This window comes from Python bivittatus, unplaced genomic scaffold, assembly GCF_059951505.1.
Source record: "Python bivittatus isolate LINGU-HERP-01145 unplaced genomic scaffold, Pbiv_v1 ctg000080_np1212, whole genome shotgun sequence".
NCBI classification, from domain to species: domain Eukaryota; kingdom Metazoa; phylum Chordata; class Lepidosauria; order Squamata; family Pythonidae; genus Python; species Python bivittatus.
Window position 1 is genome coordinate 32,508,333 of NW_028277035.1, and position 26,054 is coordinate 32,534,386.

General features: G+C 39.5%; 1 protein-coding gene across 2 annotated transcripts; it reads left to right on the top strand.

Annotated features, from left to right (window-relative positions):
• The first annotated feature begins 11,170 nt into the window (after positions 1-11,170).
• SMAD5 (SMAD family member 5) lies at positions 11,171-24,062 on the top strand. Of its 2 annotated transcripts, XM_007424731.3 has the most exons (8): positions 11,174-11,273; positions 12,096-12,209; positions 13,540-14,061; positions 15,120-15,371; positions 15,991-16,110; positions 17,198-17,419; positions 18,593-18,849; positions 19,652-24,062. In XM_007424731.3, exons 3-8 carry the CDS (start codon positions 13,659-13,661, stop codon positions 19,793-19,795), a joined length of 1,398 nt encoding a protein of 465 aa, XP_007424793.1. In that variant the 5' UTR covers positions 11,174-11,273; positions 12,096-12,209; positions 13,540-13,658; the 3' UTR covers positions 19,796-24,062. The 2 variants fall into 2 exon arrangements, with proteins under 2 accessions (XP_007424794.1, XP_007424793.1); XM_007424732.3 differs by lacking the exon at positions 12,096-12,209 and having other exon boundaries at positions 11,171-11,273.
• The last annotated feature ends 1,992 nt before the right edge of the window (positions 24,063-26,054 follow it).

The following is a 26,054-nucleotide window of genomic DNA, read 5'->3' on the forward strand; positions in this document are numbered from 1 at the left end:
AAAGACAGGGAAACCATTGCTGCAGAGCAAATTAATTTCTTGAGCAGAGTACAACATGGCCAACGTTTGACCAAGTCGATGGATTTGGCTGCAGGTCTACAGCCACTTATTGTGGGTGAATACAATCCCAAGCATGTCTTCTCCGGTTATTCAGCAGCTGCTGATCCTGGAACTGGACCAGCAGATTTTGGAGCGGGTAGGCTGTCATTCCATTAATGCCTGGGTGTGCGTCCTGGCAAGGCATCACAGAAGGTGTGTATCTACTTCAGTCTTCCTTGCTGGGCCACCTAGCTTCATTCCTCTGGAAAACTACAGTGTGCAGGAAAAGAGGTCTGGAGAAGGAAAGAGAAGTCTTGGTTTCAAAACGAATGGCAAAGTATCTCACAAAAACAAAAAGAAAAGTGCAGCCCCTTGTAATCAGACTGCTCATCTTTTTAAAGTGTGGCCATTCTTCCCGATTCCTTATGCCCCATCTCTGAGCAAAGCCCAGGCTAGAGGACATTGTTCAAAGGAATTCAGAAAATTTAGCTGTTGTCCAGGTCAAAGCTATTGAGGGTTGCTTAGCAAATTGTACAGACATATCAATAAACAAAATCAACCATCACATGTTTTCCTGCAAGTACAAACAACCAAACCCTACCCACATTCCAATTTGGAACTGCTGAAGTGGCGTGTAGAGTGCTGCTACAATAATTATAGTTTATAACTCTTCTGAATATTAATGTGGCCTCTTGGATTTCATCACTTGGCTTTGAAAGCTGTACTTTTCCCAAGGTGTTTGAAAACGATACCGCTCTCCTGAACACACCCTTAGGTTGGATAGCTGTGCAGTTTTCAGAACTGATGGGTCACTATGACTTTATCTTTTTTCTTCGCCTCTTTGCTTTTTTTTTTTTTTTTTTGAGAAGAGGTTGGATAGCCACCTTTCATGGATGGTTTAATTGCAGGGAATTAGACCGGATGATTCATCTGCCCTTCTCACCTCTCCAACTCTGTGATTTTATGAGTCTTTCTTGGAATGTCATACTTTATTATTTATTAATTAATGGGCCGCCCTACTCGAATGGACACTGCATGGTGTACAAAACTAGAACCCCCCTCCCCAAAAACAGCTAAAAACATTAAATCGGATGGACAGCCCAGACTAAAATGATCTAATAAATAACAAAATCAACAAAACTAAACAGGGGCCTGAAACAGATAATAAACATCAACCCCAGGCCTGGGACTAAAGCCAGGTTTTCAGAGCTTTCCAGAACCCTAGGAGAGAGGGTGCTGTCCTTATCTCTGGGGGGAGGTGGTGTTGTAACTGTACTGTAAATTAGTTGTTTTTCTCATTCAATTACATTCTGCTAATACAGGTAGTCCTTGCTTAAGAACCATTTGTTCAGTGACCCTTCAAAGTTATGACAGTGCTGAATGAATGGTATTTATGACCTGTCCTCAAAATTACAGCCGTTGCAATGCCCGTGCAGTCATGTGATCAAAATTTGGGTACTTGGCAGCCTGCCCACATTTATGACCTCAGGGTGCGCTTCAACTCCCCCGCCAGCCTTTCTCCCCTCTATCTCTGCCCTTTGACTGTCCTACACTCCACTGCCCCTGCTTCTTCCACTGCCCCTCGCTGAACCTTCACTGTCTTCTTCCCTTCGCTGCTGACAAGGTGTGCCTGGTCTAAGCAGCTGCTGGCCCTTCGTTAGGCAGCTTCTGGCTAAAGAGACCCCAAAAAGGCTTCACACCGCCAGCAGCTGCCTTGCAAAGGGCCGGGCTGAGTGTGCCTCCTCAGCAGTGAGAGGAAGAAGATGGCAAAAGTCAGCTAGGGGCAGTGAAGAAGGGGGCGGCAGGGGTGATGGAGTGGAGGGCAGTGGAGGTGCAAGGCAGAGTGCAGGGTGGAGTTCAGGATGGGAGGGGCGGCAGGGGTGGCAGAGTGCAGGGTGGCCAAAAGAGCAGAGACCAGGGTGGAGATAGGCGGGTTGGAGGAGTTGAAGTGGAGGTCAGCACGGCAGGGCAGGAGAAGTGTGAGGTCCTCACCTAACAACGGTGTGGTCCTGACCTAATGACCAGTTTGATCTAGTGGTTAAGGTTCCAGGCTAGAAGGCAGGAGACTGATTTCTAGTCCTGCCTTAGGCATGAAAGCTGGCTGGGTGACTTTGGGCCAGTCACTCTCATTCAGCCCAACTCACCTCACAGGGTTGTTGTTGTGGGGAAAATAGGAGGAGAAAGAAGTATTAGGTATGTTCGCCACCTTGAGTTATTTTTAAAAAATAATAAAGGCAGGATAAAAAAATCTTTAAAAAAAATGGGACTACTGAACTGCCATCACTAAGCAGTGCAGTCACATAATGTTTTGCCTAATGACCACTTTGCTTAACGATGGAAATTCTGGTCCCAATTAGGGTCCTTAAGCGAGAACTACCTGTATTTATTTAATATACTGCTATATTACAGCTAGTCCTTGCTTAACGACCGTTCATTTAACGACAGTCCAGAGTTACCACAGCCCTGGGAAAGATGCTTTACGATCCCCACAGTCATGTGATCGTGCTTTGTGACCGTTTTTACAGTGGTCGTTAATCGAATCACCATGGTCATTAAGTGAATCACATGGTCGTTAAGTGAATCATGTGATCATTAAGCAAATTCTGGCAAAAAAGTCCATTGGGGAAGCTGGATTCGCTTAACAACCACTTGATTCACTTAATGGCCATTTGATTCACTTAACAACCACAGTGATTCAATTAACAACTGTTGTAAAATCAGCTCCGATTCACTTAACAACCAAATTGCTTAGCAACCTAAATTCTAGTCCCTATTGTGGTTGAATACCTATATGTCACAACTGTTTTATCACAGGATGCAAACAAATGGGACACAATTCCATATTGGATTATGCTGCCAAGACTATAATGATGATCAAGCTTAAAAGCTTGGATTATCAAGGAAAATTGATACTTTTAACTAACAAAAAGCATCAATTTTCCTTGATAACCCAAGCTTTTAATCAATCCCTGTGTTCTTTCTGTCATTATTTTGCATAAAGGCCATTTGGCACACCCATAACCGTTGTTTTGTTGTTATTTTTGTTACTATTACTGTCTACGCTTAGATATTGATATTAAGAGGAATGCTTTATTTCAAGAAAAAGTACTGTATGGCAAATTTAACAAAAATTTACCATGTAATAAAACAACCAGGGAAATGATCGGAGAGAGTCAGATTAAAAATATAACTTAATAATGGAGCTTGTTGGATGATTTTGGCCGGCCATTGTCTTTCACTTCAAACAGCGCACAGCTTGCTGTTGCGGAGAAAAATAAAATTAATTGAGAGGAGACCCTTACACGCATTGCCTTCAGTTCCCAGAAGACAGAGATACAGATGCAGTAAATATATAACAAGACTTCTATTTGCAAAGCTTATGCTGAACAAAACAATTACAGGGCCACAGAAACACACAAAATTATACAAGATTTGGAGCAGAATCAATCCAGGACCTGAAAATTCTAAAGTAGGTTTTCAACTAAATGCAAGCCTTTTTGTATTCCAGCTTTTCTTGCACAAATTGTAGATGGGCTGAATAATTTTGAATACTCTCAGGTTTTCATTTTTTTCCAATTTTCCATTTCAGAAGAAAATGTTTAAAGAAGATTGATTCATCATTTACATGTATGAAACTCCTGCAATCACAATGTGCTGTATTTTGCATATTATTTCATTTTGCATGCAAACATACATACATGTGTATACACAGACACAGACATACATTGATTAGAATACATTGATCAGAATATTTCTCAGTGCAACCATTTCTATGCCCTGTTTTTAGAGAACTGAGTCGCAAAATATGATGAAAGTCTAAAAATACTTGAGCCTTGTTTCGCAAAATGCAGAAGTAAATTCCCACTGTGAATCAGGAGCAAGTCCTGCTAAAGACAGAATCAAATTGTTTTAAAAAGCCATGACAAGCTTCTTCTCTCCCAGTTGGCACAGACAGAGCTGAAGAGAGATTCAAATGCAGAAAGTAGCCTTAAAAAGCCTCTGGACCATAAATCACGAACAAAATATAAATAAGGCTAGATGAGCTACTTATTCTCTGGCAAGATAACGCAGCACGTGAAGGAAAGGAAGGCGATGGTAGTAATTTTTCAGGAAGGGAATAATTCTTTGAGAAGATAAAACTGCACCAGGAGTCCCTCCAATTAAAATAATACAAAAAGAGACCTTATTGCTGAACTGTGCTTGCCTGATTATGGACCAATACAGAATTAATTAGACTGATTCCTTGCAAAAGGAAACACTGCAGATTTGGTCAAGATTTTGAATTGTGTTAGGCTAAAATTATTCTTTGTTAATTTTCTGTTTTTAATTATATGGGGGGGGATTTCTATAAATACCTACCTAACTACCTACTGTCTGAGTTGCAATTTATCATTCAGTCATAGTAGGCCTCCCCTTGAAGGGTGATTTGATTTTAAAATTTATTATTTCATCTTTGAAAGTTAACATACTTTATTCTTGTTCTTGATCATTCAAGCAAATTATTATTAGCCTACACACATTTTAGTTATAAATGTTGATGTTATCAAATTTTTTCATAAGCATTTTTTTCTTTTTCTATTTTTCTTCTTTTTTGTATTTCATTATTTTAACAATATTTTTTTAAAACATAAGTTTTTTTAGTTCTCATGTTTTAATCTTTACTTTAAAGCTAAAGGCTTTTCTATTCCAAGTTCTTAAAAAGTAAAAGACAGAGTTATGGTGACAGAGAAGGTTAATTCGTGCCAAAAAAAGAAAAATTGGATACAAGAAATCTAAGCCTCTTAATTTCTGACCAAAAAAAGCATCAGGTTTTGTCAAGCAATTAATGCAGCACTACCTTTAATGGGGATGAACATTTCTGATTCAAATAATTAGAGATTTGAATGTGTGTGCCTACAGTCTGGAGGGCAGCCATCAACCACCATCTTGACTGCAGATGTCCCTGATGGGAACAGAATTGGACATTTTGCTCTGGAGGATTCCAAGCAGAATCCAGCTGGAATAAAGTCCAGCCAGTACCCATTCTTTTCTCTCCAAATGTTCTTGGTGGGGACAATAACAGGGTTGACTCATATTAGAAGCTGTGATCAACAGGCTCTTTATAGAATATTCCCGCCAACCTACATTTTCTGGAAACATAATGGGACTGGTCTGTTGCACTAAACGTAAGTCTGATTTACCCAGGCTGGCTTTTGGCAGTTTGAATAACATAAACATTTATTATTTGCAGTCTTTTGCCTGATATCTTTGTTGCCTCTGACTTTTCAAATTTATTATTGACTCCAGAGAACATAACGGGGATCCTAAGTCTAATTTAATTTTAGAAAATGAAGAAAGTAAATGAAATTGGTATTACTTATTTGCATGACCTTTAGAATGAAGAATTTGAATGCATGTTTCTGCAAGCCAGTTATTGTTTTAATAAGTATGAACCTAGTCTTTTTTTCTGTTTTATAATCCTTTATAATTTATTATAACTTAATCCTCAAAATAAATCAGGATGAGCTGAGGCAGCCTGTGATTTGACGGCCTGTTGCACCAGCCAAGAGAATTATTTAGCTTATCAAGGTAAGTTAATCTATGGGCAGAGAAATACTTCACATACCAGCTAAGGAGAACAATTTTTTTTAAGGCCAGACAGAAACAATTAATGGTCTGCAGCTGAACCTTATTGTGGAGTCCTTGTTAGACAAAGAGCAGGTCACCAGCAGAAGGAGACAACCCACCTTGGGGGAAAACTGAGGGAATGAGGGTGCCCTATTCTGCTCAAACACTAAAAGGATACAACTGCCCCCTTTCTGTGGAAATCTAAAGGATGACAGATGGAAAGTTCACCTAGAAGAAAGGTCCAGGAGAGCAAGTACTGCCAGCCCTTCAGAGGGCCTTGCCGAAAGAAAGCAACAGAGGAAAGGGACTTGGGGGAAAAAAGTTGGGCTGTCATTCTGAGGCCGTTCAATAAAATCTTCTGCTTTGTTGCTTGGGAACATGGCACAGCAGATGGGCAGGTAGGGAGAAGATGAAATGGCTAGTCCTTGGTGCAATGTGCCTAGGTAAAAGGGAGCTAGAGAGGGAGACCAGGAGTGTGGCAGTCATCAGGGTAGGGAGTAGGACATTAGAGGGATATAAACAGGTGAGACAGCTGATGGCTATTCCTTACTTGGTCCCACCCTTCCATCAGCAAGTCTGGATTACCATGCCAAGTTCGTCTCCCACCTGATAGTGTTGTTCAATACTAGGTCAGTGTGAATTATGGATGAAAGGTCTGATCTAGTTTGCATTACTGGGAACTGGCTTACTGAATAGGGATGTGTATGGGGGGAGCAGGGGAGACCTGACTCACTTTTGCCCAGTCAGATATTTAGTACATCATCACGTAAGTAGAAAAAGCCAGGAAGGTTGGGGAGAATCCAGTGATCTGTCTAAGTTATAACTGTCTCACTGTCACAACCACTTGTAGACACCAGTAGATCAGGGCATGGAGGACACTAGTGAGCCTGTCATTTCCCGAGATCCAATGCCACCAGGCCCCTCCTCCACCAGCATGGACCTCCCTGACTGATGTGGGTGCCAGATGCTGTGGAAGATGATCCCGACCACCTCATGAGGTCTCTACGGCCTGCAAATGTAGGTAACTCACAAGCAAGTGGCTCCATACCTGGAGCTGGCAGGCTGGTGCCTCATCGGTGGTGCTGCCTGAGCAAATGGAACTGCAACTGTGCATACACGGCTGGGAGGGGATTTCAACACTGCCACTTCAGTCACTGAAGCAGCTTCAGTATATGGCTCTGTGCTTCATGCTTTGATTCCTGTTATACTTTTCAACTTCAATTTGTTTGTGATCTCAGCTTCAATTCCTTCCTCAGCAAATCCAAAGCCTTCAGTATACTCTCCAACTGTGACTTTGTTCTCCTTCAACTCTTTGCACATATCATACTCTCCTTCCCAGTCACTCCATGTGAAAAGGCATTCCTGTTTCCTTGCCTAATGCTTCCTGCCCTGCCCTATCCACCCTCCTCATGCCCTGCCCGTCTCCTTGATGCCCACTTCGAACCCAAGGACATTCTCAGTGGGTGCTTGACTCCATCTTCTCAGACACATGGACTGCATTTACCTACCAAGTGCTCTGGAAATTGACCGTGCTTCAGCAGTCAGACCATGACACTCCCAGAAAGTCAATTCATGTGGAAGTTGACTGCAGAGTTTTTTTAATCAAATGCTGGTTGCAGACAAGAACAAGGATCTTCTTGCTATTGTATTGTTAATCAGAGCTAGCAATACACCAATGACAAAATCTTTGGACTGAAACACATACATACCCTATCCCCCTCCTCCCCAGACAGTTCTTATGGGATACTTCAATATCCATGGTAAGATTGCTTATTTAAATTCAACTCGGGACTTTATGACCACCATAACCATAGGGCTGTCTCAGAACATTATAGGCCCAATTCCTATTGCAATGGATATTCTGAATATGGTTTGGGGGATAAGAAGTGAACAAGAAGTTAGTGGGGTGAGATTCACCCCATTGTCAAGGATAAACCACGTCCTGTAGAGAGTGTTGAACTGGTTGGGTGTTATAGGCTGGATTGATGAGTCAGACTTTAAATTGAAGGACCAGGATGTAACAGGTTCTAACCATGCAGCTCAGGAACCAGCAGGCTCTCAGGTAGATGTAGATAAGGGTCAGAAAGAGCAGGACCTGTTGGGAGGATGAGCTTGCAGTTCTGGAGCAGTCAGGTGATCAGTCACTTGTTGCAGAAGCTGATTCAGAGCCTAGGCTGGAAAGATCCTCAGTCCTTGCACGTGTAGAAAAATCAAATGAGGAGAACAAAGGTGTTCAATGAAGTCCCTCAGAAGGAAGAGGCATGACTCAAGAAAACAGGCATGCCATAAAAGATCTTGTGAGTCAAACTTCTGTTGCCAAACTACTTTCCAACCTTGGGCCCTCCTGAATGTGTGTTGGGTTTTTTAATACCTGGATGACCTCTGAATTGGTAAGATTACTGTCAACAATTATTGTATTTGTCTACGTAGAACTTCTGTGAAGCTCATTTGTTTCCCCTGACTCACATGCCTGCACTGTGGTAAGAACCATAAAGATATTTTATCTAAGTCTAACCTTCTGTACTTTTAATAGCTGGCATCAGGACAGACTGTTTGCCAACCATCATGAAAGGAGTCCTACCTTAACTTCAGAAGAGAGCAGCTGCTAGCTGAAATTGAACAACAGAATGGTCAGCTAGCCAATTGGCAATACAGGCTGCAACACTATGTCCTAAATATCCTGTCTCAATACTGTACCTGAGAAATTTGATGGTGCTCTTGGCCAGAGTCATGCTTTTTTGGTTCAGTGCAATTTATCTGTGTCCTGCAGACTTTGCAGTATGCGAGACTGGCTTTTGGCACAAGAATTATAGTAGAATTAAGTTGCTCAGATGGGCTAGTTTCAGGAGGCATGCAGATGGAAAGCTGGATGAGTTACCCAGAGTTGAATGCCCCTCCACTTTGCAAATCTTAATCAGTGCTCAAAAACTGATATGCATCTGGACCAGTGCCAAGCAAGTCTCCATTCATTCTCTTCCAGGATACAACATGGCCTCAAACTCTCACTGCAGAAAACTCCAGAAACATCATCCAGATTTAGTGGGGCCACTAAAGTGCTTTGCCTGAAGAGAAAGCAAAGCAAGGTCCGAGTGTGCAATTGTACTGCAGTGACCAAGGACAATGGGCTTCCACATACCCAGCCAAGAAGCTATATTTTCTTATCTGGGGAAAAGGGTGGTGCCTGGTCTAGAGAGGTTCCTGAACTATGGAAACAATGCCCTCCATGCAGTCCCAGCCCTTGAACTGATACACAGTCAACAACTGGTAGTACCAGTCACACTTCAGTTTCCCAGCCCTAAGAATCCAGACCATGATTGATTCTGGAACTACCAGCAACTTCTCATAAGGCCCACAAGATCCTTAGACAACTAGTATAGCCTCTGGTTCAAATGATAACCATTGTTATCTGTACCTGTGGCCTGGGCTACAGAGTTGGTTGAAATGGAGTTCGCAAGGCATATGCAAAAGCTTGAATTCTTCTTGGGCTTTCCTTGACATTTTTGTTTCCTGTGGTACTAGGTCTTGCCGGGCCACAAACCCATGACCAGCACATCTTCTAGTCAGAATGAATGATAAGCTTCCATTTTCCCAACTGTGTGGCATATACAGCTATACCTCTTGCAGTTCTGGCAGCTGATGTCAATGGAGAAAGCACACTCAAGGGCCTATATATGGTAGTGGGAGCATGGAAGAGGGCTTATTTGTCCATCACCATCACTTCTGTGATAGTGTATATTTACTAGAGGGTTCTTTTGCATTGTTCTTGTTTTTAGAGGCCCTTGACAGAATACTTTTCTAAAACTGAGCCAGCTTAAATAAAAATATTTTATTGATTTCCTTTTTTTTCTCTCTCATAATGATGCATCCAACACATTAGCTGCCAAAGTCTGTACCACTACTGGCATTATTCTTGTTATTTCAGAATATGTTTTGTTCATGATGTTCATTGAAAAAAATGCCAGTTTCTTTATGAAGAACAAGAGTGGTGAAGTGCATAAAAGTGAAAATTTCATAAATCTAGTATTTAACTGTATGTATTTATTGTACAAAGCATATAGGCTGCTCCTATCATAACTAACTGTAGCAGAGCGTGATAATCAAACATAGGCATTATACTGGAATGGACTTATAACAAATTGCAGGACATATACATGCTCAGCCTAAAGTTTTGTTTTCAGTACAGCTTATATACAAATACCTTCCCATGAAGATCTATTTCCTAAATATTATTTCAGCAGACTAATTTGAAGGGGGTTTAAAGATTTGTTGTTACTGCTACTAACTACCGGGGGTCAAAAATCATGGATTTCCTGAAAATCATCCAGAGGACTATCCACCCTTGGGTTAGATGCAGTGTAATATAAAGCTGACACAAGAAATTCACTTTAATTGAAATGCCAGATTTCTGTTCAGGAAAAGGACTGTGCAGCCCTATTGGAGGGCACCTTGCAAAACACACCTTTCAACTTGCTGCTCAATGTTTGAAATGTCATTTATCTTGGAAGATTCAGGGCAACTGTTTTGAGAGCTTCCTCGTGGCACCTAAGTATGCCTATGCATGAAGACAGAACATTTCCACTGGTTCTGTGCAGTTCTGTTTAGAGACAGATAACGCAGGAAAGAATAAGAGCTAAACTGGAGATGGTTTCGTGCTAAACGTTCATTGCTTCCTCTAGTAATACTGTATTTCAGCAAATTTTATTGCCTGCATGATGTTTCCCCCCAAAATACAACAGAAAAGCATCAACAGCTATTCTGAATCGTGACAAGTTGCCAGCGATGTTTATTTGCTGATTAAATTTGTACAAGCGAGTCTCTGTGATAAAAAACTGGAACGAGGGGGGGGGGATTATTGCTCATGGTGATGCACAATAACGATGGGTGACAAATGCCTCCCGATTCTCTTTTTGGAGGAAAGGGGAGGGGACGGTCTCCATTCTGTCAAGCATTGTGGTGTGGGATCTAAGCATTCATTCCCCTATCCATCCCAGCATATGGTCGCCAGCAGAGTTTCACAGGCCTCGACAGAACTCCGCTCTTCCAATTTAGTTCCAAAATTGTGCAACAACAAAAAAAAAAATCCGCCAATGTGAATATTCATACTCCACCCCTCTACACAGAGGCATCCTTGCATTCAGTACGGCTTTACATTTAGAGAAGGAAGTCGCGGAGGCCCGGGAAAAAGTCGTATTAGGGAGCGGAAGTATCTGAATCCGCGTCACAATCGCGAAGAAACCGAAGCGTTCCTTCGCTCCTGAGCCTCCGCGCCGGAAAGAAATCACTGGGGCAGCCGTCCGGCCATGCCAAAGGCTGGGAACAAAGCGCGAGCTACACGGCGAACGCAACTCTGCACGAAGAGCCCAGGCCTGCGCTCCTCCCCTCCAGCCCCCGGAGCCCAAGCGCGCGCTCCATCCCGCCTTCCTCCCTTTCTTTTGCAAATCACAAGCTCGGGGCGCCTGAGTGACGCATGGGCTCAACCAGCTGCATTTCGCCTTATGGCCCGTCACGTGTGCGCTCGGGTCGACTGACATGCCTGGATCCGCCCCTTTCTCCCTCCTCCGCGGCTCCGTCGGTCCACTGGCCGGGGTTACAGCTTCCACCTTCGGCCGCCAGCCGCGCGTCAAGCGGTAGGTAGACCCGTTGGAAACGCGGGGGGCAGAGGAGGAGGGTGCCCTCCGTGCCTTGCTGGGTGGGGAGGTGGCGGCGGGGGGCGTTCCGCCCGAGCCGCCCGCCTTTTGCAAGCGAGCGCCGCTGGGGGTAGAGCGGGCGTCCGCATCGCGCTAGGCGCTTCTTCGCCTTGCAAGCCAGGGTGGGGGTGGGGACCTTCGTAGCAGCAGCTCCCCCCGCCACGAAACTCTGCCGCGCGCCGGACTGGAAGCCGGGGCTGGAGCCCGAGATTTCCTGGCTTGGGCCTGGCCCAGGCTTGCGGGCGACCTGACAAGGATCGATATTGCAGAATGTCTTTTTAAAGCATTAGTATTGCAAGGCCATGCAACCTGCCTTTTGTGGCCATCCCTCAGTCAGCAGCTGACGGGCTCTGTACTTCAGCTGAGTGGCCCCGTGCGGGAACAGGGTTCTGCCCCGAAACACCAGCGAGCTCAGTCTCCCACTGTGGCTAACTTGCCATATGCAGGGAACTTTAGTTCGCTGGGTCCAGGTCTGTTCAGACATGTAAATATTTGTACTCTTCCATTTATACGTTTCAAGCACAGATTAACTTGCCTTTCGAGGGAAAACAGCCCTAAGTCTCTTATTGCCTCTTGGGGAGCACATACAGAGCTAGGATTCTGAATGAGGAAATATGCTTTGTCAGCTCAGCCCTGTTATGATAATACAGAGAGTACCAAGTCAGCACCTGTGGCATCCTGATAGTTTCCTAGCAAGAGGAGGGAAGGCACACGTGTGATTGCTATCGCTGGACTGCACTTTATGTGATTTTTCTTGTTTAGTCGTGCAGCCTTCCGTCACCCCATCGAGAGAGATGTCGAATGCAGATGGTAACAAACTGTTGCCTGTCGCTGCTCACATTGCCCGCCGCTGTCTTCCCTCAGCTGAAAAAACAGGTAGCTGTGCTTGCCAGGCACATTCTCGTACCCAGCCAGTGGGTTTTCTGGAAGCAGCATCTTTTGAGAATTGGCAGGGCCAGCAGGCAGCTTTCTGGCCCTCAGTACCACGGGTTTGATGGGCTGAAAATGTGGGAGGGTGGGCTAGCTGTTTTGACTTGCTGTAGTTTTATCAGAAACCCCAAAGTCAGTATTTGGCAGTTTCTGTAGCAGGAACGGAACTGACTTGTTATTGACATCCTTTCTCTTTGTTTAGTGCTGCTTTTTGCCAGCTGCCTATTGTCTATGTCTGTACTTGTTGAGTATTCTTCAGGGATTTTATGAGGTCTTATCAACATGTTGCCACAGCACATTAGTTCCGTTTGTCATCCTTACTCCTTTTTATTTTTTAAAGAGAGTTGCAGATGGACCTTGTTAGTAACAGAAAAGGGGGTGTTTGTTACTCTCAGCAATAATAACATTCTGAAGCCATGAACCAATTCTTGCCATTTATTCTATGGTGTTTTCTTATCTCTCTATATATTTTATTTATTTATTTCACTTCTATCCTGCAGCAAACCAGATTGACTCTCTCGGGGTCTGAGCAGTGTTCCGTGGCAAGGGACCTCAGTGGTTCCTCTGTCAGAGTATGCTCACCTACTTAACTGCTGCTGGCACTGTTGTTCCTTCTCTTCAAAAGACATAAATTCTCTTCTTATGACCATAATCACAACATGAGTGTTCATGATGGGTCAACAGCCAGGAAAAGGAACAGTAGGGCTCGGGACTCAGAAGCCTACAATAGCTTTTCAGTACCAGAACTGAATCACAGAATCTCTTGTGTATATAGTGCCGAATTGCTATCAGTTTCTAAAATAATCCTATTAAATGTTTCTTGCATACATTAACCACATTTATTATAGAAATCACTAGAGTGTTTCCACTGATCTCTTAATAGATATGCATCTTCTCTTAAGACACACTAAACATTTCAATAACTGGACATGTTATAAATTGGTTGAAATTTAAAATAAGCTTCATCTTTTTATACATCTTTATAAAAAAAATCCAAGCTTTCCCCCCCATTTGATCAAATGATTAGCCTTAATCTATGAATGATAGAAGGAGTTTTGGCTCAAAGGACTTCCTTTGTTACTGCCACCAATTGTTTTCTCTTTTAAGTGTGATCCCCATGGCATGAAAATGGGTTCACATTAAAAGGCAGTTAATGAATATGCATTGTGTGGCATTTAAACGTAATTAGGTTTAAAACTATCCAATTATTCTCTGTCTTTGCCTTCATTTCTCTGGTAAGCTAGCATCAACTAATGTTCTGTAATTTTTCTTATAGGTCTAAAAAAAATCACTTCCTTGGATTAAAAAGAAATCAACTGCTGCCACAGTTGCAGAGTTGTTTTTGTGTCTGAGAATAAGCAGTTTTGTTCTAAAAATTGCTTTAAAACTTGTCAAATGACCTCAATGGCCAGTCTGTTCTCTTTTACTAGCCCAGCTGTAAAGCGCTTGTTGGGCTGGAAACAAGGTGATGAAGAAGAAAAATGGGCAGAAAAAGCAGTTGATGCTTTGGTAAAAAAACTAAAGAAGAAAAAAGGAGCTATGGAGGAGCTGGAAAAAGCACTAAGTAGTCCTGGACAGCCCAGCAAATGTGTTACTATTCCTCGTTCGTTAGATGGGCGACTTCAAGTTTCACACCGCAAAGGCCTTCCCCACGTTATCTACTGCCGTGTGTGGCGTTGGCCTGACTTGCAGAGTCATCATGAGCTGAAGCCGTTGGACATTTGTGAATTTCCTTTTGGATCTAAACAGAAAGAAGTTTGCATCAATCCATATCACTACAAAAGGGTGGAGAGCCCAGGTGTGTTTGAATGCCTTTACCCACCAAAAAGTAGCTGACTTGGTGAGGAGTAGCATACTGAAAATGGGAGGGATAGATTGGTACATGTGAATTGCATCTGGGGAATATTGATACTTTCTGGACTACAGTCACACATTGCATCAATTCATGGTTTGTTTTAATCATAGCTTGTTGAGAAGCTCATAATAGCCTTGTCCATAGATCATGCAGCCATCCTATAAACCATGGTTTACAAACCATGCTGATAGGGCCCATCCATTGCTTTAAAGGTGGGTCTAAAACAAAACAAAGCCACATAGTAACCTAATAAGTTATGTGAACCCTGCCTTTGATTGTTTCCCCCTGAATTTTATGCTGTTTGAAACAAATTTTTGAATACTCTTACCGATAAGAGAGAAAGATTTGATAACTGTATTGTTAATTTCCATGGTAATATTTTAGCTTTTTTCAATAATCATACATCAAGTAATTGTGCAAAGTCAGGAAAATATTTCCTAAAATATTTCTATTCCATATGCTCCATTATTTAACGTAACAGTTGTTCAGGCATCTTGTGCAGTAGCCTTGGTTAACCCAGAAGAGCTTTGTGTTGCATTATTTAGAGTTCTGTGCAGTTTGTTGTAGTTCAGTTGCAAATGGATTGGTCATTCATGCCCTTCATAGTGCTTGCCGTTTTTTGAAGCCAAGAGCTTCGGTGGGGAACTTGGGTAGAATTCCAAAAAAGAAAAAATTGGGAGGGGGGGAGTCCAGGGCAAAACCACAACTCGATTCAGCGTAAACATCAGTAGATATAATTCTCACGCTTTTAATAATTTTCACTTCCTGTTACATTAAACATTATAATTGAGCAACAATTTCGGGAGGAAATTTGGGGGCCTCAAGACTTTGTGGGACAACATATGCCTTGGGGCATCAGGTTGTACATTCCTGTGGTTTGTATAACTAATTATTTTGGGATTTCTGGCATGTGCTTCTTTCTCTGCATCTTTTACTCCTCAAGAGCTAATGATTTTGTGTGGATCTTCAAGGTTATTTTAATATGTTTGCTTGTTTTTCAGTTTTACCTCCAGTCTTGGTGCCAAGGCACAGTGAATTTAATCCACAGCATAGCCTTTTGGTTCAGTTCAGAAACTTAACTCACAATGAGCCACATATGCCGCACAATGCTACCTTTCCGGATTCGTTCCAGCAGCCCAACAGCACTCCATTTCCCATGTCTCCAAATAGTCCATATCCACCATCTCCAGGCAGCAGTACTTATCCAAATTCTCCAGCTAGTTCTGGGCCATCTAGCCCATTTCAGCTACCAGGTAAAGACTACTTGTATGAGAAACATTGGAAAGTAGAACTTGTATTATAAAGCCAGATGAAATTAGAAAAACATATAGGTTATGCTGTATTTTTACTCATGTTAATTACATAGACATTGGTTGGGATGTAGAAGCAAAGAGATATGAAGGAGGAGAGAAGCTTGTAGAGGTTCTGAGAATAAATTGAAAGCAGAAATAGTAGCAGTAACTAGTAAAATAAGTGGCAAAATTAGAAACAACATTTTACAGGTTGTCCTACATTCACTTTGAGCTGGAGCCCATTAATATCAAGGAAACAGCTTCCAAGTTTATCTCAGTCCGAGAATCTGACGGTACTTCTTCCTAATCACTAGAAAATGAAACGGCTTCAGCTAGATGGAGCAGAGAGATTGTGACATACGTGACTGTGGCAGAAGAAGAGAATGAGGCCCATGGAAACATCAACTGAGAATGAAGAGAACATTTTCACGATAGAACATTGTTAGATTCCAAACCAAAATAGGAAGAGGCAGAAGATGACAAATGACAAGTAGTGATTATAGATGAAAAAAATAAAAGCTCTACTAGTTCTAGATAAATGTACTAATGTTGCTCAAATTTCAAAAATTTTTATTTATAGCAGATACACCACCCCCTGCCTATATGCCTCCTGAAGACCAAATGGGTCAAGATACTTCCCAGTCTATGGATACAAGCAATAGTATAATTCCTCAGATAATGCCCAATGTTTCGAGCAGAGGTGAGGTAAACGATGTACTGTACTTGATAAATTTGCTAATATTTTGACACTTTTTGATAATTTGCCAATTACAGTTACGATAGAAGAAGATAAATTATCATCACACCTTTTATTCTTCCTGCTGGAGGTAATAGTTTTTGAAGTGCAGCATCTAATACTGTCTTCGGACTTATCTACTTGGGATCAGCTTGTTAAATTTAAGAATTTGGTTGTTAGCGAAATAGGGAGTTTGTTGACCAGAAAGAGGAGCATAATGTCATCTGATCAGCATTTTACCCTTTCACCTGAATCATGGATTTAAAAAGGGTGAGGGAAATACAAACCTGAGAGTGCTTTGTTTTAAAATACAAGTTGCACTGAGACCTGTATTTAAATGGAAGCTAGAGGAAAATTTTGAGGGTTATACACTGTTGATTCCCATACATAAGAAATTGAAACCTGCATTCCAGAGCATATATTTGTGTGTTGCACACTGTTGACAAGAGAAGGTTCAAGGTTATGCCAAGGAGAATAGTCAGTTGGAATTTGGAAAAGGATAACAAGACAAAATAAATACCTTTCATTTGCTCTAATAGTAATGGCTTAAAACTATTTTTGAGAGAAATGGAACTTTTTTTATGGAAGTCATTTAACTATAGACTTGTTCTTTAAAAGAATAGCTGCCTCTATTGAATGTTTCAGCATATATTGAACATGCCAACCATGTAAAGTAACATCTTTAATTCTGTATTTATTGTTTTTCTTGGTAAGTGAAAATCTTTAGAAAAAATGTTTATTACACAATTTGAATTTTAGCTAAAGGAATAAATAGTTCAATTACAGTTAGAATATTTTAAAGAAGTTTTGCTGTTGATCTTTCAATTTATGCATATATAACCCACTGATGAATTCAAGGGCCTGGAGTAACACTGTGGTCTTTATAGTCTGTAGTCTGCTTTTGATGGCACAAACTACTGAGAAGATGTCTGCAGGAATATACCTGAAGTTTTTTTTTTTTCCAGCAATAAGGAATGCATGAATGCTAAATACTGTAGAGAAGAGGCTGTAGATGCTGGAATTATTACAGGTATTTCATGTTTGTTCGTAGATGTTCATCCTGTGGCCTATGAAGAACCCAAGCACTGGTGTTCAATTGTATATTATGAATTAAACAATCGTGTTGGGGAGGCTTTTCATGCATCTTCTACTAGTATCTTAGTAGATGGATTTACAGATCCTTCTAACAACAAAAACAGATTCTGCTTAGGCTTGCTTTCCAATGTTAATCGCAACTCAACAATTGAGAACACCCGGAGACACATTGGAAAAGGTAATTCTTAAGTGTACTTTATATGATTGTAAGTTGTCTGTGTTGCAGTTTGGATAAATTAAATAAAATTATGCAGTTTTGAATATTGTTACACCACATAAAAAATACTATAAATCTGAATGATTCAGCTTGAAAACAAATGCCAACTTGACATTTTTGCAACTTTATAAATGAAACATTGCATCTACAATTTTCTATTAAGAGTTTTACCATTGTAGATTTAGTGGTAAACAAATGGTAAACTATTTTCTAATCTCTTGTACTCAGTGTATACATTTCAATTATTTGTATAGATATCCTGACTTTGTCATAACAAGTCATACTGAAAATAAAAATTAAGAGGTAAAGGGGAGAGAGATGGCTAAAAATGGCCATTATAAACTTCCTGGCTCAAGTTTGGAAAAGACAAATTAAGGAAAAAGCAGGTGATAGGATTGCATGTTCCATAATATACTTGAATAGTATTGTGTTACAAAGGATGATCTGGCAGAGTGCAGCCCAGTTCAGGGTATAGCATCTTCCTGAAAAATCAGTTTGTGGTTTGTAGGTGCTTCTGGATATAGCTTTGCACTTGGAATCTCAGGAGGCAACTTTGTTAAGTGTCAGTTGGTTTTTTACCTGCGTCAGTTGGTTTGTTACCAGACTTGCCATAGTGAGATATGTCTTAATTCTAGATTGGATTTTATTACAATGTACTTTTCTTGTGACTATCTGAAGAGTTGTTCAAAATGACATTGGGCCCAGAATGCAGCAGTGAGCATAATGATGAATGCTAACTGGCAGGACTCTAATTTGTTCTACAGGGCATGCAAGTTTTTCCCAGGTACAATTCAAAGTGTTGGTGATGACTTTTAAAATCCTAAAGGCTGTCTTCCATACCACTCTGCTTGCACATCAAGCCCAATTGATGAGACATTAAAAAAAAATCAGTTTATCATTTATTTATTGAAGAATCCTATCATGTACTATAGTGAAGGAAGAGGAGGACATCTAGTGGTTAAGATACTTGGTGTTTGAAATTATACACTTGACATATTTAAACAACTGGAAACAGTGGGAATCCTTTCAAATAGAAATTTGGCTAGACTTCCTAACAGCTGAAAGGAAGACGCTATAATCATTTTTGCAAGTTAACTGTGTTAAATATTTAGTGTTTTTTTTCCCTTCCCCCAGGCGTTCATCTGTACTATGTTGGTGGGGAAGTCTATGCAGAATGCCTGAGTGACAGCAGCATATTCGTACAAAGTAGGAATTGTAATTACCATCATGGATTTCACCCTACAACTGTATGCAAGATTCCCAGTGGCTGTAGTCTTAAAATTTTTAACAATCAGGAATTCGCTCAACTTCTAGCTCAGTCAGTCAATCATGGGTTTGAGGCAGTGTATGAGCTCACCAAAATGTGCACAATTCGAATGAGTTTTGTAAAGGTAAGATGTGACATATTTGTTACTTACCATATTGTATGTGTTTGAAATATATTTGGACTGTATTAAGCACGACTGCAATTTTAACATATGAACAGGTTTTGGGTAGATTACTATATTTAATTAGCAAATCCTCAGAGCTAATTCAGCATCTCAGATTTATTATTCTTTTGTTGATGTGAATGATTTATAAGTAGGTACCAGTTGGATAGATGCCTTTCTTCTTTATTCATTTGCAAGATGAAATAAGGATGAGGATTATAGGCTTCTTTCTATTGGCCTACTAAATAATATTATTCCCTCTCCCTCACAAGAAAAATGGGGTATGAATCTGTATCTTTTCAGGGGTTAATCACAATTCCAGTACCATTTATGATTGGTCATGTTGACTGGGATTTCTGCCAAGTTGTAGTTTTGCAACATCTGGTTCCCCACTTCTGGTCTAGTATTTTATGTATGTAGGAAATCCTAACTCACACGTTGATGAGGAGAGGACAGTGGGTTAGGTTTGAGGGAGCCATCCCCTACCTTGTGCCCATCATAGGTAAAAAGAATATGGGTTGTAGTCCAAAAAAGACTAGATGACATCAGATTAGGGATTGATGGCTCAAGGACAGGTTTTTGTTGAGTGGAATGGAGATAAGCATGGAGCTGACATTCTTCAAACCATATATTCTCTTAGTTCTTGTATCTGGACTACTTTAAGAATTTAATGACAACCCTTTTATAAAAATAGAAATTGTTGTATTAATCAGTTGTTCAGTGTATAATTCTAATCTAGTTAAATATGTATCACTTTTTGTAGGGATGGGGAGCAGAATACCACCGACAAGATGTTACAAGCACCCCATGTTGGATAGAAATCCATCTTCATGGGCCTCTTCAGTGGCTGGATAAAGTACTTACCCAAATGGGCTCTCCACTTAATCCTATTTCTTCTGTTTCATAGTGCCAAAGTATTTCTTCAGCAACCATAATTTTAGTGAACATTTTCTAATTTTCCAGAAGCTTCCAGTGTGGATTCTGTAAGAATACACCATAAGTTAGCTTTCTTCTTCTACCAATGACCAATTCCATTGTTTTACCATCATTTTCCTTTTCACTTTGTATTAAGACTGTCCAGTTTGGAGGAAACTGAAAATGCAGAAATTCATTTACCTGAACTATACATATTTGAACATCTTTTGATTCCACTGGAAGTATTTTAACATGTTTTCTAAGGACACATTCTTGAATGACATTATGGAATGAATAACACTGTCTTGTTTGCTGAATATATATAGCTCCAACTTACCACCAGTTTTTAATATTGCTGTATCGTTGTGTGGATGATATAAATCCACAGACAGACTAGCTTTATTATACCTAAGATTGCCTTTAGCTTGAATAATATGACTTCAGTACGTACATGTTGACAAGCACCTGTTACAGATAGTGATATCAAAATGCATTAGAGCAGGCTCTCCTTTAAGCAATAGCAAAGTTACTTTCATGACAGTTAAATGTTGCCTTCACAATGTAGTCCTGTACTCAGAAGGAAGTCCAGGGAGATCCAGATGAATGTGTAGGACTGGTGCTTAATAATTGTTCTTAACATTTTATCCAGGGTGTGCACTGTTTGAGGCAGTCCACATTTATTTGAATACAAAACACTAAAATGCTGTATATTACATTGAAAGGTTATGCATTGTGTTTTACATTTTATTTTGCATTTGGTAGGAAATAGCCTGAAGGCTTCCTAAAAATCTACAGTTGTTAATTTTCAGTATTAATTTGTTCCTTTAAATATTACTTCTGTTTTCAGGAGATTGAAAGTAATGTTGTAAAACACTTGCTATTTGATTGCTGGGGAAGCTCATTCTCATAATGATTTATGAGAATATTGTCATGTGGGTGACTGCAAGCTATATGATGTAAAACAAACCTTTATTTTTGGCAAGGGCTATGTTCTTTCAGGAGTAATCTCATGGACGCTATTGGTGGGTGACACTGCAAATTGTCTCTTTTGTTATCATCCCCCTTTTTTGACATCTTTATCTTTCTCCACCCCCCACTTCCCTTTGCAGCGGGCTAATAGAGAACTCCTGCTAAAGGTGTATATTGAATACATGAAGCAAGTTTTTAAAATTAGGATGTATACTGCCGGTATACAGTTCATGAATCTTAATCATTTATGCAGACAGGCACTCCTGTATAATTTAACAGAACAGCTGACAATCTAACATCTGGATCATATTTAGAATTGTTCTGACTAAGCCAATGGGTGGGCTTAACAAAGTACGGATGAATAGTATGTCTTGGAGATAAAGGTATTTTAGCTATTAAGAGTTATTTGTCTCCACTCAGCAATATTTTGGTTCTTTGTACTAAAGAGACAATATGTTTGAGTCAACAGCCATTACAAGTTAAAGTAAAGTTTAACTTAAGTTACAATGAAGATGAAATTACCCTAAATCCATTTGTCTGACACTCATCTATGCAACTAGTAATTTTTTTGAAACTCTGGCTTTAAATAATCTTTTCTTGAAATTTCAGTTTTCAGTGATAAATTGTTGGAGGTTTTCACCCCTCCAAAAATACTTGTACTGTTGTGAGTTTTAATTTGCTTCCTTGGGAAACTAAGAGAAGGTAATCTATGCCAGAAGTAGCTCTTGGTTATTTTTTTTAAACTACTATTTTTATGTTGCCCCTTCAATGCTAGCAATTAAAGGTGAATTTCTTACAACATAGAATTGAATAAATAATGGCCTCAGCATCTTGATAATATTAGCTTTATTTTTCTTTAAGGAGAAATAGTACTGTAGTAGCAGAGTCTTATCCAGTGTGGCTGGGAGGAAAGCCTTATACACTCTATAGAGGGTTTTGTCCTTCACTCTTGATGCTTTAGCTTCCCACTTACTAGGATAATCAAGAAAATGCTCAAATCCAAAGTATATGTTGGCACATTTTTTACCCAACACACATCTTTTACCCAATTTTGATTGAGAGTTCTTACATGCTTACCTTGATATATTTGTTTAAGTTTGGAACTCCTAAGATTGTATCTGGAAGAGGATGCCTTATATAAATAACCCATGATAGAGTCCTTTAGAGAAAGCAGAAACTAAGGAAAAATAAAGTTGTATAAAATGATGGAGAAGAAGGTAGATTGGGAAGACCTACCCTGGGTCAGATCAAAGGCCTCTCCTGCATGTATTCTTAAACAACTAACATTAAGAGGCATGCTGTGGTTTTGTTTCATTTTGTTTTGTTTTGATTGAAGGTAATACCTAGTTACCACAATTAGTGCCATTGGTGGCCTTACCATCCATGAATTTGTCTAAAAGCCAACCAAATTGGCAGCTATTTAGAATTGTGAATTTCATAATTTTAACTGTGTCTTCTATGTGATCTTTCCTGAATTCTCATTCAGCTTCAGTTCTGTTAAACCTAATATGAAAGAGGTTTAAGTGTGGTGATAAGAACTGTTAGACAAAGTGTGGCAATATTAAGATATTGGCAATTTAATTTCTGTTCATTTTGTAATATGCCTGGCATGGAATTTGTCTTTTTCATAGTAATTGCACATTGAGTTGTTATTTTTATTTGACATATCCATTACAATCCCAAGAGCCTTTTCCAAACCAATTATTGCCCACTTACATGATGTGGCAATTCTTTCAAGGTAACTCTTAAGTTAAATGAGTGTATATTTAGGGTCCCTGAATTTAATAAAAATTCCTCAGTTTCTGAGAGTTCAGTAGACTAAAGGGATTCTAATATGGGAAAACAGATGACATGAGACTAAAGTTGGCTTGTTTGGAATGTAAAAGAAAGTTAAGTGGCCACATGGCAAGGAGATTGGTACTCTTACCATATAAATATTAGTAATCTTGGTTGATAGTTTTTGCATTTCAGTAATCCTGCTATTTGAAATACCATTTCCTTGTGTATTCTATGGTGATAATTTTGAAGACTAGTTCTAAATTCTAGAAAAATATTTTAATAATTTTAATTTATAGTTAACAGTTTTAAACTTGTGACTCCTGACCAGAGGAGATGCAATTTGTCATACATGGTGGTATTATCTTAGGAATGTAAGAATAGAGCACTGTAAAATTAAGGCCTATCTTGCCCGTCTTATTCCCATAGCAATCAACCAGATGATTGTATTAGTCTGTAAGCAGAATAGAGCAATAGCCTTCTGCTATGATTCTCCAGCAACTGGCATTTAGAACTGTGCTATCTCTGATTCTATATAAGTCACATGGTTAGTAGCTGTTAAGTCTTCTGTGTAATCATTTTGTCTGATCCTTTTTTAAAGCCATCTAAATTGCTGTGAATCAGGATATCAATAGACCCTGGGTGAAGAAAATGTATCCTTCATATTTGGCCTTGGACTCAAATATCTTGAGAGAAGTAGATGATGAAGGTTCTTCAAGGATAAAGAATAAAATTGTGTACATGTTATGAGAAAAGATCTTTTGAAAACAAAGTTAAAATTTGAACATTCATCTTACGGTGCTCCATTGTATAGGTATTATTAGTTTCTGCTGGACTTCTAAAAAGCAACAGCTTACTCCAGGGTTACTTGCTTTGAATGGGAGAAGTAGAGATACTGTTTTGCTGTCTTTTAAGCTGTTGCTTACTCCTTGCTTTTATTGAATATCCTGTTAGCTAAGGACAGAATTCCTAGTTAAATGAATGAGTGCCAGATGAATTGCGCCAGTTTCCTAATATTGCAGCTTCCAATTGGAATTTCTAGGAACTCATGCTGGCTAGGAATACTGTAATTTCTGGAAAGCCAGATAGCAGAAGGTTGCAACACAATGTGTGTGAGAGGGAGCAACAGAGAAACCCTAAATGTTTTTGGATTGCAATTGATTTCACTGTAAGTCAGTAATACAGGTAGTAACATCTGATAACACCCATTGAAGTGATAACTCACCTGCAGTTTTTCTGAAATGTTTAATCTGGATAAAAGCCCTTTTTTACTGCTTAAGCCATTTATGTATCTTCAGGTACCAGAACAAAATGTACTTTTTGATGTATCTTGAATTGTGGGCAGCAGAAGTTATTATGTGACTTTGCATGCAGTTTCAACCAAATTATTGCCATCAGAATATATGTAGTCTTGTAGCAAATGTATATTTTTGGACTGTATTACAGCAATAAGCTAATATCTGATTTTCCCTTATTTCTCTGCTGGGACAAATGTATTAAACACTATTGCAACACTCTTGTCTTTTTTGTTGTATCTTACTCTTCCCCTTCCAGTGAGTTGGGTATGCACAATTTGGGTTTTTCATTTTTTATCTTTCCTTTGGTAGCTTTTGCTTAGACTGTGTGCATCTATAGTCAGAAGGTATTTAATGTTAACAAATTTAGCCCTATAAACCAGGGAGGTAAGTTGCTTTACAGTAAACCAGAAATTATTATGTTTACATGATGATATAAGGATAAAACTAGACAGTTTGTTCAGATTTAGTCCGAATCACAATCTTTCTTTTTAAGTTACTATTTGCTTTGAGTAAAACAGGTGGATATTCTCATTCCTTTTTGTACTGTATAGCACTGTATTTCTATAGGAGCCTCTCTTAGCCATCTTTATAAGAGATGAGGGGTAGAGAGGAGCAATGCTCTATGAGGTGCACCTATGCTAAAGGGTTTGTTTTCCCCATTCTCCGTAATATTTTTTGTGGTTATTAAGAGTGTATTAGGCACTTCCTCTCTAGATTCTATATTAATTTAGTTTGCTGCAAAATTGAATTAAGTAAATTGCAGATCAATATTGCTGCACCTGATTGAATTACAAGTCTGCTGAAAGACCAAAGTGTGCCATAAAAGTTATTAGAAGATATCTTAAATACTTTTGTTTCATTTTCCTAACACCTTGGAAAATGAATGCCTGACTCAGGAATTTTAATTACTTTTGTCTCAGAGAATTTTTTTAAAGCTCAGACTAATAATCTATATAAAATAATGGTTGGTAAAACTATGTTACAAGTGTTGTCACTTCATTTTTTTTAACCATGGCTGTTTCATAGTGTTATTGATAATTACTTGCTTCTTGCCTCTTATAGGCTCTGTAACTGGAAAAACATTTTTTCAAGCTCCTCCTTGCTTAAACTATCTTATGGAATAAGAAAAAGTTAAGTGTTTTTTGTTACCTGAATTGTTGCTGGGTATTTTTTAATAAAATCATTCAAATGTATTTCATTAATAGCTAATGTGACTCTTCATGTGGCTTTTTAATACCTTTGAGAAAGTGTAGTCTGAATTCGGAGGGTGGTTTATACTCTTTAAATATACCTCTCCTTGCTATTTAATTATTATTATAGTAGCATATATTACAGATGTAACTGTACTGTTTACTTTGTAAGACACATCACTCCAACAATACATTTTAATTTCAGTCTTTGAGCGTCTCTGCATTTGATCTTGACTGTGTTAATAGGTTGTTGTTATAAATGAAACAAAGTTCTTTTGAAATGAACTTCAAGCTCAGTGTAAGTAGAATCTTGGAGCTGCTGTAGGTTTAAGAAGTACCTTTCTGAAAGTTACTCTTCATCTTAATGTATTTTTATTTATTTTTTCTCAGCTGTGAAGAATTGAACCCTCTTTTTATTCATCAGTATTTGAGTAGATTTGTCAGCATATGTATATTCATGTGCTTCAGTTGAGACCATGGAATAGACAGTGGAAACAGACAAAGGTAGGAATTAAGAATTGATTGGTGCACCAAAGGCTTTAAAGGATTGGTTTTATTACAGCCTGTTAGAGAACAAAACATGATATTTGATCATCGCTGGAGCCGTTGGCAAACATGTACATGTGCGTAACCTACGTATTATATGGCCAGATAGATCAAATGCTGTTGCCATTATTTCCTGGGCCAAGCTATTTGAATTGTCCCCAGAAGAGTTTGGGGAAGAAAAATGTCAAAACTTTGGGAGAAGTCTAAAGTAAAGTCATTGATTTATTGCTTTATTCATAGAAACTTGTTTGGCTTGAAGCTGCATTAAATGCTTTACTAAACTGGTTCCTGGCATATAACACTTGGAAGTCTCATTCTGTTCTTTTACTGGGACATTGCAGCCAGCCAATTTGCCTCTTCCCATACCTGTGGGAAGCCTAGTTTGCCATGGAGGTAGTTATCCTAATGTTTTGCTCTAATCCCTAAGTTGTCCTAGAAAGAAACTGGACATTTTCTGTCAGTGTATCTCATC

What these genes read in the sequence shown, in the direction of transcription:
- SMAD5 (XM_007424732.3), top strand. Translation starts at nt 13,659, where the DNA reads ATGACCTCAATGGCCAGTCTGTTCTCTTTTACTAGCCCAGCTGTAAAG. An exon ending in TAGCCCATTTCAGCTACCAG is followed by an intron (nt 15,372 to 15,990) that starts GTAAAGACTACT and finishes TTTTATTTATAG; the next exon opens with CAGATACACCACCCCCTGCC. An exon ending in CCGGAGACACATTGGAAAAG is followed by an intron (nt 17,420 to 18,592) that starts GTAATTCTTAAG and finishes CCCTTCCCCCAG; the next exon opens with GCGTTCATCTGTACTATGTT.